This window comes from Ranitomeya imitator, chromosome 3 (assembly GCF_032444005.1).
Source record: "Ranitomeya imitator isolate aRanImi1 chromosome 3, aRanImi1.pri, whole genome shotgun sequence".
NCBI classification, from domain to species: domain Eukaryota; kingdom Metazoa; phylum Chordata; class Amphibia; order Anura; family Dendrobatidae; genus Ranitomeya; species Ranitomeya imitator.
In genome coordinates this window covers 140811436-140824969 of record NC_091284.1, presented here as the reverse complement: position 1 = coordinate 140824969, position 13534 = coordinate 140811436, and the positions used below count along the sequence as shown (strand labels likewise).

The 13534-nt window shown below is 41.2% G+C and overlaps 1 protein-coding gene across 2 annotated transcripts in view; it reads left to right on the top strand.

Moving 5' to 3' along the window:
- PCYT1B (phosphate cytidylyltransferase 1B, choline) overlaps positions 1–13534 on the top strand; it is a 73168-nt gene that overhangs the window by 31417 nt on the left and 28217 nt on the right. For both annotated transcript variants that reach the window (XM_069761537.1, XM_069761536.1), the window contains exon 2: positions 11289–11388. In XM_069761537.1, the coding sequence (XP_069617638.1) occupies positions 11289–11388 (100 nt within the window). The remainder of the gene's footprint in view (positions 1–11288; positions 11389–13534) is intronic.

Below are 13534 nucleotides of genomic sequence, written 5' to 3'. Positions count from 1 at the left end.
GACATGCACACACACACAAAATACGCAGACATACACATACAGTAGGCAGACATGCACACACACACAATACGCAGACATGCACGCACACACAATACGCAGACATGCACACTCACAATACGCAGACATGCACACACACAATACGCAGACATGCACACACACAATACGCAGACATGCACACACACACACAATACGCAGACATGCACACACACAATATGCAGACATGCACCCACACAATACGCAGACATGCACACACACACACAATACGCAGACATGCACACACACACAATACGCAGACATGCACACACACACAATACGCAGACATACACACACACAATACAGAGACATACACATACAGTACGCAGACATGCACACACACACACACACAATCCGCAGACATACACATACAGTACGCAGACATACACACAATACGCAGACATGCACACACACACAATACGCAGACATGCACACACACACACACAATACGCAGACATACACATACAGTACGCAGACATACACACACAATACGCAGACATGCACACACACACACAATACGTAGACATGCACACACACACACAAAACGCAGACATACACATACAGTACGCAGACATGCACACACACACAATACGCAGACATGCACACACACAATATGCAGACATGCACGCATACAATACGCAGATATTTACATACATATATTTGAAGACAAATTCACAAAAATACTTAAATATGTACAGTCAAACACACTGATATACACAGATATGCACATCATACAGGCATGCCCAGACATACAGACAGACACAAGCCTCACTCACCTCTCCCAGGCTTGTCACCCATCAGGCTCCTCTGGCATGTGGCTGTGGAGGGAGCGCTGCTTGATCGATGGCCCTCACTTAAACAGACATGGCCACCCACAGTGCACGCTGCAGCTGTGTCTGCTGTTAATGTTGCGGTCTGGCAGACACTGTGCCTTTAACTTTGCATGTGTGTCCGCCCAGCCGCGTCATTACTAGCAGAGACATCGTTGCAGAGTGCACTGTGCGCGGCCATGTTTATTTAAGTGACGGCTGAGCTGAAGTAGTGCCGAAGCTGCTGGGGGAGCGGCCCGGGCCCCCTAGTATCCCGGCCACGAGTGGGCCCCCCATTTGTTCAGGGCCCCGGCACTTGCCCCGGTACGCCGGGTGCTGACGCCGGCCCTGCCCCCAAGGCTCTGTTCTAGGACCCCTACTCTTCTCAATCTATACATTTGGCCTGGGACAACCTCATAAAGTCTCATGGTTTCAAGTACCACCTTTATGCTAATGACACTCAGGTCTACCTTTCAGGCCCAGACGTCACCGCTCTGCTGTCCAAAATCCCGTAATGTCTATCAGCTATATCTTCCTTCTTCTCCTCGCTTCCTCAAACTCAATGTGGACAAATCTGAACTCATCATCTTTCCTCCATCCCATAGATCTTCCTTACCTGACCTATCTATCGCAATTAATGACATCACGCATTCCCCGTACCGGAAGTCCGCTGCCTCGGAGTAACCTTTGCCTCTGCCCTGTCCTTCAAACCACGCATCCAAGCTCTATCCACCTCCTGTCGCCTCCAGCTGAAAAATATTTCAAGAATCCGTCCTTTCCTCAACCTTCAATCTACTAAAATGCCCTCATCATCTCCCGCCTTGACTACTGCAACATCCTTTTCTGTGGCCTCCCTGGTAACACCCTTCCACCTCTCCAGTCCATCCTTAACTCTGCTGCCCGAGTAATTAATCTCTCTCCTCGCTACTCCTCCGCTTCCCCCTCTGCAAATCCCTTCACTGGCTCCCATTCGCTCAGCGTATCCAGTTCAAATGACTAATACTGACCTACAAAGCCATCCATAACCTGTCTCCTCCATATATCTCTGAACTAATCTCCCGATATCTTCCCTCACGTAATCTCCGGTTCTTCCCAAGACCTCCTTCTCTCCTCCACACTTATTCGCTCCTCATCCAGCTGCCTCCAAAACTTCTCCCGAATATCCCCCATCCTCTGGAATTCTTTGCCCCAACACGTCCGACTATCAACCACTTTTCTCATCCTTCAGATGGAATCTGAAAACCCATCTCTTCAGGAATGCCTACATCCTGCACTGACCCCGCTGCCTCCTCATCACTAGCGGAGATACTGCCTCTCCAACACCGGAGCTCCTCCAACCCTCAACCTATTGCCTCCTTCCCAATAATCCTGTAGAATGTAAGCCCGCAAGGGCAAGGTCCTCGCCCCTCTGTATCAGTCTGTCAATGTTAGTTTGTTTACTGTAAGTCATATCTGTAACTTGTATGTAACCCATTCTCATGTACAGCACTATGGATTCAATGGTGCTATATAAATAAATAATAATACCCTGTGTGCAGAATTATTAGGCAAGTTGTATTTTAGAGGATTATTTGTATTATTGATCAACAACTATGTTCTCAATCAACCCAAAAGACTCATAAATATCAAAGCTTAATATTTTTGGAAGCTGGAGTGGGGTGTTTTTAGATTTGGCTATCTTAGGAGGATATCTGTTTGTGCAGGTAACTATTACTGTGCAGAATTATTAGGCAACTTAATAAAAACCAAATATATTCCCATCTCACTTGTTTATTTTCACCAAGTAAACCAATATAACTGCACAATATTTAGAAATAAACATTTCTGACATGTAAAAACCAAACTCCCCCAAATTAGTGACCAATATAGCCACGTTTCTTTATGATGACACTCAACAGCCTTCCATCCATAGATTCTGTCTGTTGCTTGATCTTTTTACGATCAACATTGCGTGCAAAAGCCACCACAGCCTCTCATACACTGTTCCGAAATGTGTACTGTTTTCCCTCCCTGTAGATCTCACATTTTATGAGGGACCACAGGTTCTCTATGGGGTTCAGATCAGGTGAATAAGGGGGCCATGTCATTATTTTTTTTTCTTCGAGACCTTTACCGGCCAGCCACGCTGTGGAGTAGTTGGAGGCATGTGATGGAGCATTTTCCTGCATGAAAATCATGTTTTTCTTGAACGATACCGACTTCTTCCTGTTCCATTGTTTGAAGAAGTTGTCTTCCAGAAACTGGCAGTAGGTCTGGGAGTTGAGCTTCACTCCATCCTCAACCCAAAAAGGTCCCACAAGTTATTCTTTGATGATACCAGCCCATACCAGTACCCCACCTACACCTTGCTGGCATCTGAGTCGGAGTGAAGCTCTCTGCCCTTTACTGATCCAGCCTCTGGCCCATCAAAAGTCACTCTCATTTCATCAGTCCATAAAACCTTTGAAAAGTCAGTCTTAAGATATTTCTTGGCCCAGTCTTGATGTTTTATCTTATGTTTCTTGCTCAAAGGTGGTCATTTTTCAGCCTTCCTTACCTCGGCCATGTTCCTGAGTAGCGCACACCTTGTGCTTTTTGATACTCCAGTAATGTTGCAGCTCTGAAATATGGCAAAACTGGTGGCAAATGGCAACTTGGCAGCTTCACGCTTAATTTTCTTCAATTTATGGGCAGTTATTTTGCGCCTTTTTTGCCCAACACGCTTTTTGCGACCCTGTTGGCTATTTGCCATGAAATGCTTGATTGTTCGGTGATCACGCTTCAAAAGTTTGGCAATTTCAAAACTGCTGCATCCCTCTGCAAGACATCTCACAATTTTGGACTTTTCAGAGCCCGTCAAATCTCTCTTCTGACCCATTTTGCCAAAGGAAAGGAAGTTGCCTAATAACTAAGCACACCTTATATAGGGTGTTGATGTCATTAGACAACATCCCTCCTCATTACAGAGATGCACATCACCTGATTTACTTAATTGGTAGTTGGCTCTCAAACCTGAACAGCTTGGAGTAGGACAACGTGTATAAAAAGTATCATGTGATCAAAATACAACTTGCCTAATAATTCTGCACACGGTGTAATAATAATAATAATACAACCCCTGGTAAAAATTATGGAATCACCGGCCTTGGAGGATGTTCATTCAGTTGTTTAATTTTGTAGAAAAAAAGCAGATCACAGCCATGGCACAAAACTAAAGTAATTTCAAATGACAACTTTCTGGCTTTAAGAAACACTAAAAGAAATCAAGAACAAAAAATGTGGTAGTCAGTAATGGTTACTTTTTTTAACCAAGCATAGGTAAAAAATTATGGAATCACTCAATTCTGAGGAATTGTAATAATCTCTGCTTTGCAGAGCAACTGGGCATTTCTTCACAGTCTTCTCTGGAGGCATGCACTTTCTCCCCTCTTTTCCAGACACTGTTAATCACAGCTGATCAAACAGTGGATCTGTCTTAAATGCTGCCGAGCTGTGATTCCAGCATCTAGAAAGAAGGGAGGGGGGAGCACACACCCCTAGCGAAGACTGTAAAGAAATGCCCAGTTGGACTGCAAAGCAGAAATTTCACATACTCTGCTCCAGAAGAAACAAATGTGAATATCTCCGCAATGGGGAGATGTAGAACAAAACTGGAAAAAAGTCAGGATCAGGGTTGTTCAAGGATTTTTGCAAGGCTTTTAAATCAATTTTGAGCAAGTGTCAGTTCCTTTTTAAAGCTATGGTCACACTATCAAGATTTGGTCAGTATTTTCCATCAGTATTTGTAAGCCAAAACGAGGAGTGGAACAATCTGAAAAAAAGTATAATAGAAACATATGTACAACCTCTGTATTTATCACCCACTCCTGGTTTTGGCCTACAAATACTGATGTAAAATACTGACCAAAAACTGATCGTGTGACCATAGCCTAAGAGTTCGTACACAGAATTAATCAACATAATCAACATGTTAGGCTCTTTTTACCCAAGCATCTTGATTTCTTTTTGTACAGTGGTCATGATGGATATTTTATTCTTTATTGACTTCTATTGCATCAATCAGGTTTCCATCAGGCATCACTGGCATAGAAGAGACCTGAGTAGTCTTAAAAACTTGCAATTTGTTACTAACTTTTCAGTTAGCCACTAATAGGTATCGACCACTAAGGACTCTTAAATTCTATCTACTGGCTACCATGGTACAAAAAAATTTTTTTTCCTGTATCAGGAAGGATGGGAAATTTTCAAAAATGAGATTCTGCAGGCACAATAATTAACAATCCCTGAAAGAGGTAAGAATAGGAATCATTTAAGGAAACCAGGATGGATGAACACAGAACTTAAAAACATGCTAAGAAGGAAGAAATAAATGTTTATCAAATGAAAAGAGCGAGGTATATCTAAAGAACAATATAATGCTGTCAGCAGAACCATCAGATTAGCTAAAGCTGATAATGAAGTACGGCTTGCAAAAGATGACAAAAACAGTAAAAAGGATTTTGGGGTTATGTCAAAAGTAAAAGAAAAGTCAAAGATGCTATAGGATTTTTACAGGATGAAAATGATGAAGTGGTAAAAAATGATGGTGAGAAGACCAAACATTTAAATTCCTATTCTGCATCTGTTTTCTCTCAGAAAGTAAATGTAACATCAACTGATCTTCATTGTACTGTTGAAGGAATAGAATAATTCACACTATCTATAAACAGAGATAGCGAGGGAATACGTAGCTAACAAAAATGAATTCAAGTCTCCAGGCACAGATGAATTATATCCTAGGGTACTAAAGGAGTAAGCAGAGGAAATTATTGAAACACTCTCCATGATTTTTGAAAATTCTTGGAGAACAGGAGAAGTCCCATTAGACTGAAGAAGAGCAAACATTGTCCCTATCTTCAAAAGGGGAAGATCGTGGACCCAGGGAATCATAGGCCGGTGAGTCTGACCTCTATACCAGGAAAGATATTTGAACAAATTATTAAACAACATGTATGCAAGTATCTGGATGAGAATAAAGTGATTATCCAGAGCCAGCATGGGTTTGTAACTAATAAGTCAAGTCATACTAACTTAATTTCCTTCTATGACAGAATTACTGACAGGATGGATCAGGGAAACACAGTAGATATAGTATATCTTGACTACAGCAAAGCATTTGACAAAGTATCTCACACAATCCTTATTGAAAAAATTACTAAGTATGGACAAGGCAACTGTTAGATGGATTCATAACTGGCTTATTGATAAGACCCAGAGTGGTCATAAATGGCTGTACATCCAGTTGGAAGAATGTCTCAAGTGGGGTACCACAGGGTTATGTCCTTAACCCTATGTTGTTCAACATCTTTATAAATGATTTAGATAAAGGAATTGAGGGTAAACTGATTAAATTTGCTGTTGACACAAAGCAAGAGGAGATAGATAACACTAGAGAAGAGAGAGGATTCAAAAAGATATAAACAAACTGGAACCGTGGACAGCAACTAACAGAATGATTTTTAATGGAGAGAAATGTAAAGTCCTTCATCTAGGCAAGAAAATATACAGAATGGGAGGAGTAGGGATAAGCAACAGCACATGTGATAAAGAATTAGGTATACTAATAGATCACAGACTGAACATGAGTCAACAGTGTGATGCAGCAGCACAAAAGGCAAACACAATTGTGGTTTGCATTAACAGAAGCATACAGTCTACATCATGTGAAGTAATTATCCCCCTCTACTTCCCTTTGGTCAGACCTCATCTGCAATACCGTGTCCAGTTTTGGGCAACACATAAACAAGACATGAACAAACTGGAGCAAGTTCAGAGAAGAGCAACCAGAATGGTGACTGGTCTGCAAACAATGTCCTATTGTAGGGGAGAAGACCGGGCTGTGGGTGCTGACAGGGCACCGGATCTGGAACTGCTGGGGCTGAACCTACTGTTGCCGGGGGGAAGGAGATTGGGGATGGAGCAAACCGTGAACCAGGGCAGAAGGGGCATGGTGAGCCAGGAAGGTATAAAAGGGTTTGTGCAGGAAAAGAGAGAGGCTTCTTTCCAGAGAGAGGAGTCAGACAGGATTGGCGCTGAACTGCAGGGGAAGATAGGCCGCATAGTAGCAATCATGGCTGGGTACAGTGAAGGTGCCTGGGTTTCGACGGGCGTGTGAAGGAACGCACACTGAGTGGAGGATTGTGGTGAATAATATCCCTGTGTGGAGCTGCAGCATAACGGACTAGGGGCTCGGCGGGTAAGACCGGTGACCGCCCACTGCTGTCAGAAGTGAGGACAGCTTGTTGGGCGGGGAAGACGGAAGAACTCAGCAGCCGACCAACCATCTTATTCAGGAGGAGAAACGGACAGCGGATTCACGCTAAGTGGAATTAATATATAGACTGCTATTCTGAATGACTGTTATCCCTTGTTTTCCCCTCTCCCTTTATTCGTTTATTTCCTCTTGCTCCCTGCAAGGAAGTTATCCCTTTATTGATAAAATAAGTAATTGTTAAACCCTGCTCTGAGCTTCTGTGTCAATGTATCCAAATATCTGTGTTACACTATAAGGAACAGGAATGTTTAGCTTGAAAAAAAGAAGACTGAGAGGAGACTTAATAGCTGTGTACAAATATCTCAATGGCTGTTACACTGTAGAGGGATCAGATTTATTCTCATTTTCACAAGGAAAGACAAAAAGCATTGGGATAAAACTGAATGGGAGGAGACACAGATAAGATAATAGAAAAAACTTTTTGACAGTGAGAGCGATCAATGAGTGGAACATGCTGCCATGAAAGGTGGTGAGTTCTCCTTCAATGGAAATCTTCAAACAGAGGCTGAACAGACCTCTTTCTGAGATGACTTAGTGAATCCTGCATTGTATAATATGTATATGTAGGACTATAGGGAGGGCACTATACTATATGGAAGACTATGTGGAGTGCATTATACAATATGGAGAACTATGGGATGCATTATACTATATTGAGGACTATGGGACGTGTATTATACTATATTGAGGACTATGGGGAGTGTATTATACTATATGGAGGACTATGGGGAGTGTATTATACTGTATGGAGGACTATGGGGAGGACTATGGGGAGTGTATTATACTATATGGAGGACTATGGGTGCATTAAATGAACAAAATGCTGTCTTGGATTGCTCATGCTGGAACCAAAATCATTGTTCTCAGCAGTACTTTGCCCAGGGAAAACTGCAGATATGCTGCTAATAACATAATACTGTATACAGATTGATCTACTAGTGATTGTTCTGTGCCCATCATTCCTCCTAAGCCGGTGTAAAGAGGCCGGGAAACAAGCGTTCAACGACTTCAATATTGTCGATCACTCTCTTTTAACGGCCTGAGTTCAGCGCTGGTAAATACAACCGAAATGTTTCTCTGTGATGTGCAATATGTGAGCATTTGGGACCCCACTTTAATCTTTTGCCCAGGGCCCCACTTTGTCTAAAACCGGCCCTGCCTCAGGTTACATAGCAAAAGCCTGTTGACAGATTCCCTTTAAGGATGTTGCCCAGAAATGTATTTATCATCTATCTTTTGGATCACTGAATAATCTCATTTATGGGAAAACGTTTTTAAATATTATACAGAGTTTGCAGTCTGGTTATTTGTACTTGAAGTAGAAGGCTAAGTTTAATTTGACAAGAAAAATACACTTTTTCATCCATAGCATCCCCCAAAATTGTCACAAAAACTGAAGTTTAAAGGGTTGAATAATCTCTTTCTTTGTTCCAGGGGTCTCTCAACAATAGTCTAATAGCAGGATGCTGTAAAAATCCCTTCAGCAATATAAAGTAATCTGTGCAGGTTGATTGTCAAACAGTGTTGCTTCCTAAGTGTACAGTTTGATTTCACAGAAGTTTGATTTACAAGAGTTATAGTCTGTTGTTTAAGTGTTCCCTTTATTTTTTGAGCAGTGTATGTACAAGTCCCCACGGCTGCATGTCTCATAGCTGTTCGACTGCAGGGATTGCCTGCTCGGTTAGCACCCGAGCATGCTCGGATAACACCTTATCTGAGCACGTTCGCTCATCACTAATAGATACAATTCAGTATTTTAAAAGGGGTACTTCGGCTATGTTCACCCCACATTCAGGCATTCTATTTTTTCAGGACCTTTTTAAATGCACTGACTTTCTATACGGTTACATTTATTTACCAATGATTCCCACTAAAAAGTGTTATGTTTTTCCGTACAGTTGACTATATTTCTGCACTATGAGCTTTTAGATTAATTGTTCTAATGCTTTTTTTATGCACTTAACTTTTTTGTGGCATTAAATTGATCAAATGTCAAGAATGATAATATGTAGGAATAGAATCATTATTCTAAGTAGCAAACGTGTGTTCTGTGCCAAATCAATATCAGCTAGCTAGCCAAGAATATCTGAGGACAAACGCTAGACGACTTTTAAATGGATTGCCTGGTTTCCAGTACATTGTGACCGATGAGCCTCCCAGTGATTGGCTGCACAAGTCACATGCTGAAGGCCAGATGTCTACAGTGAAATCAGACAACTCCTTGAAAAACCCAAGAGGGATTATATTCTATTTGTTTTGAAGAGAGAGTGAATATTAAGGTGGATATATGCCAAAAACGAGTCCAGCATGTTTCAGATCTTGGCTATACGTTTGCAGCCAAGTATATATCTTTTTGAATTGCTCGGTTTCAGAGAAAATATAGTTTAAAGATCTGACCGTGGACGTAGCCGGAGATGAGATCTGGCTGGCTTCTTCCAGCGCTGCTATAGTTGTTTAACAGGTCTCCCAAAGCAAGAGACCTGTCATTTGCATAGAGCAACGCTGGCATAAGCTGGTCAAGGGCGGCACCGGATTAGTCTGGTCTTCAGCTATCGTCTCCTGCCGGATCCCTAACCCCTTCAATACCATTGAAGTACTTGTACGTCAAAAGTAGTGTCCCTGCCTTTGATGCGGGCTCACACGCTGAGTCCATATCTTTCCCTGCTCTTGATGACTGATTTAATTTGACGCGTTTTGAGCTATGCGAGCTCTTAATCGTCGAAATGCGTCGACTTTAGCGCTACTATGTCCTTTTACATTTTGTTTTTTTCATATATTAATCTGCAAATAAACATATAATGTTTTAATGAACTTTGCGGTTGCAGGATTTTCCACATTTTTCCATGGTTTACTTGCTCAGGAAACCAACCTGAAGCCTCCGTGCACCGTGCTCTCATCCTTAGCATTTATCAACCCGATGTGTGCTGATGATTGCTTTGTTATGTTTTTCTACCTCCACAGTATTGCCAAGATTTTACTGCAAATTTGCAGTTTTCTAATTGATTGTTAATGTCTGCAAGTACAATTGATGTTTCCTGTGACCTCTACATGTGTTTTTGCCCTCACACATTCTAATGGAATGGAGAAATGTAAATCATAGAGGATCATGAAAGAATATTCATACACGCCATCTTTACTGGCCTAAATTTAAGGGAATTTGTATTTAGGATCAACCCCCCAAAGACGTTTATATGGTCAAGCAGGTCATAGGAAGCTGAATAAAATGATACCTTGATATCGGCGATCTAATGTTTTATTCCAGAAGAATCCACTTTTTTATATGTAAATGAGCTGTTAAGATCTATCGATGGGACACTAATCTGCATGAAAATCTGCCTCCAGAGCTTTTTTAAAGGAAAAATGGAGTTACCAGTGTGAGACATGTAATGAGTGACAGTCTGATCTCTTGATCTCACTGCACAGCTGAGTGTGATTATATCTAACACCTCTTCAGCTTCCATTTCACAGGCAGTCTGTGCGGGAGAGGGGGCCATACCGCTGAGCTGGCAACATTGTGAGAGAAGAGCTGCAGCTACAGATATGTTTGTAATGAGCCAAAGTTCAGCTCTGCTGTACCATGTTAGTTATAATCACAGATAGTTCTGCAGTGAGATCAGGAGAGCAGACTGTCAGTCATTACATGTCTCACACTGGTAATGCTCTCTTTCATTTAAAATAACCTTTGAAGGCAGATTCTCGAAGAGATCTTTGTAATGCCTATAGATCTTAACATCTCATTTGTAATTAAGAAAAATGTATGGAATTCTCTGGAATAAGTAAGTTTATCGCAGATATCAGAGTATGATTTTATTCAACTTTCTATGACCTGCATGCCCATATACACCGCATAGGAGGGTTGATCCCACTGACAGATTCTCTTTAAAGTAAGTATTGGAGATTTAGTTCCACACTTCATTAATAAGAAGGAAATCCAAGATTTCAATTTTAGATCTAACAATATATATGTCTTTCGATCAAAACAAATAATGCAATCAGGTTATTGTAATTAAGAGGCTTCCAGAAGCATATTCTGATCTTACAAAACACAGCAGGAGAAGGAGGGTATAAAACGTGCCTGTGAATACTGACGTCCTTGCCATATTTATAGCAATCCGCTCAAGAAATAATTGCTTCTTTTCTGTGCTATTCCACAGACTCTTGCCACACCTGCTCCGTTTGCTGTTGATACCAGCTGCCAATGCAAAGCTCCACATGAGAAATTAACCATTGCTCAGGCTCATTTAGGAACACCGGGTGAGTTACAAAGTATTATGCTATTAAAGCAAGTTCTTATTAGAACAGGTATCCAATGGTTGCTCATATTCTGTTTTTTTTTTAATTTGTGGTCATTAAGTTGAATCTGTTTAGGTCACTATCTGTGTGTAATGGATTTCCTTATGGATATCATGCCCATTTTCAGTAATCTGCTACAAGTTTATTTTAATATAAAACTTTCAAGAGAAGCATGCAGGCTTTTGTTTTAGGTCGGGTCGGCACATGAAAAATCATCCACTTTTCATCCATTCATATTGTCCTCCGTGTGCCATATCCATTCCTTCATATTGTCATCCGTGTGCCATATTCTTTCCTTCATATTGTCATCCGTGTGCCATATCAATTAATTCATATTGTCATCCGTGTGCCATATCCATTCCTTCATATTGTCATCCGTGTGCAATGTCCATTCATTCATATTGTCATCCGTGTGCCATATCTATTCCTTCATATTGTCATCCGTGTGCCATATCCATTCCTTCATATTGTCATCCGTGTGCCATATCCATTCATTCATATTGTCATCCGTGTGCCATATCCATTCCTTCATATTGTCATCCGTGTGCCATATCCATTCATTCATATTGTCATCCGTGTGCCATATCCATTCCTTCATATTGTCATCCGTGTGCCATATTCTTTCCTTCATATTGTCATCCGTGTGCCATATTCTTTCCTTCATATTGTCATGCGTGTGCCATATCCATTCCTTCATATTGTAATCCGTGTGTCATATCAATTTATTCATATTGTCATCCGTGTGCCATATCCATTCATTCATATTGTCATCCGTGTGCCATATCCATTCATTCATATTGTCATCCGTGTGCCATATCCATTCATTCATATTGTCATCCGTGTGCCATATCCATTCCTTCATATTGTCATCCGTGTGCCATATCCATTCCTTCATATTGCAATCCGTGTGCCATATCCATTCCTTCATATTGTAATCCGTGTGCCATATTCTTTCCTTCATATTGTCATCCCTGTGCCATATCAATTCATTCATATTGTCATCCGTGTGCCATATCCATTCATTCATATTGTCATCCGTGTGCCATATCCATTTCTTCATATTGTCATCCGTGTGCCATATCCATTCCTTCATATTGTCATCCGTGTGCCATATCCAATCCATTCCTTCATATTGTCATCCGTGTGCCATATCCATTCCTTCATATTGTAATCCGTGTGCCATATCCATTCCTTCATATTGTCATCCGTGTGCCATATCCAATCCATTCCTTCATATTGTCATCCGTGTGCCATATCCATTCCTTCATATTGTAATCCGTGTGCCATATCCATTCCTTCATATTGTCATCCGTGTGCCATATCTATTCCTTCATATTGTAATCCGTGTGCCATATCCATTCCTTCATATTGTCATGCGTGTGCCATATCCATTCCTTCATATTGTCATCCGTGTGCCATATCCATTCCTTCATATTGTAATCCGTGTGCCATATCTATTCCTTCATATTGTCATCCATGTGCCATATCCATTCATTCATATTGTCATCCATGTGCCATATCCATTCCTTCATATTGTCATCCGTGTGCAATATCCATTCATTCATATTGACATCCGTGTGCCATATCCATTCCTTCATATTGTAATCCGTGTGCCATACCTATTCCTTCATATTGTCATCCGTGTGCCATATCCATTCATTCATATTGTCATCCGTGTGCCATATCCATTCCTTCATATTGTCATCCGTGTGCAATATCCATTCCTTCATATTGTCATCCGTGTGCCATATCCATTCCTTCATATTGTCATCCGTGTGCAATATCCATTCCTTCATACTGTAATCCGTGTGCCATACCTATTCCTTCATATTGTCATCCATGTGCCATATCCATTCATTCATATTGTCATCCGTGTGCCATATCCATTCCTTCATATTGTCATCCGTGTGCAATATCCATTCATTCATATTGTCATCCGTGTGCCATATCCATTCCTTCATATTGTCATCCGTGTGCCATATTCTTTCCTTCATATTGTAATCCGTGTGCCATATCCATTCCTTCATATTGTCATCCGTGTGTCATATCCATTCATTCATATTGTCATCCGTGTGCCATATCCATTCATTCATATTGTCATCCGTGT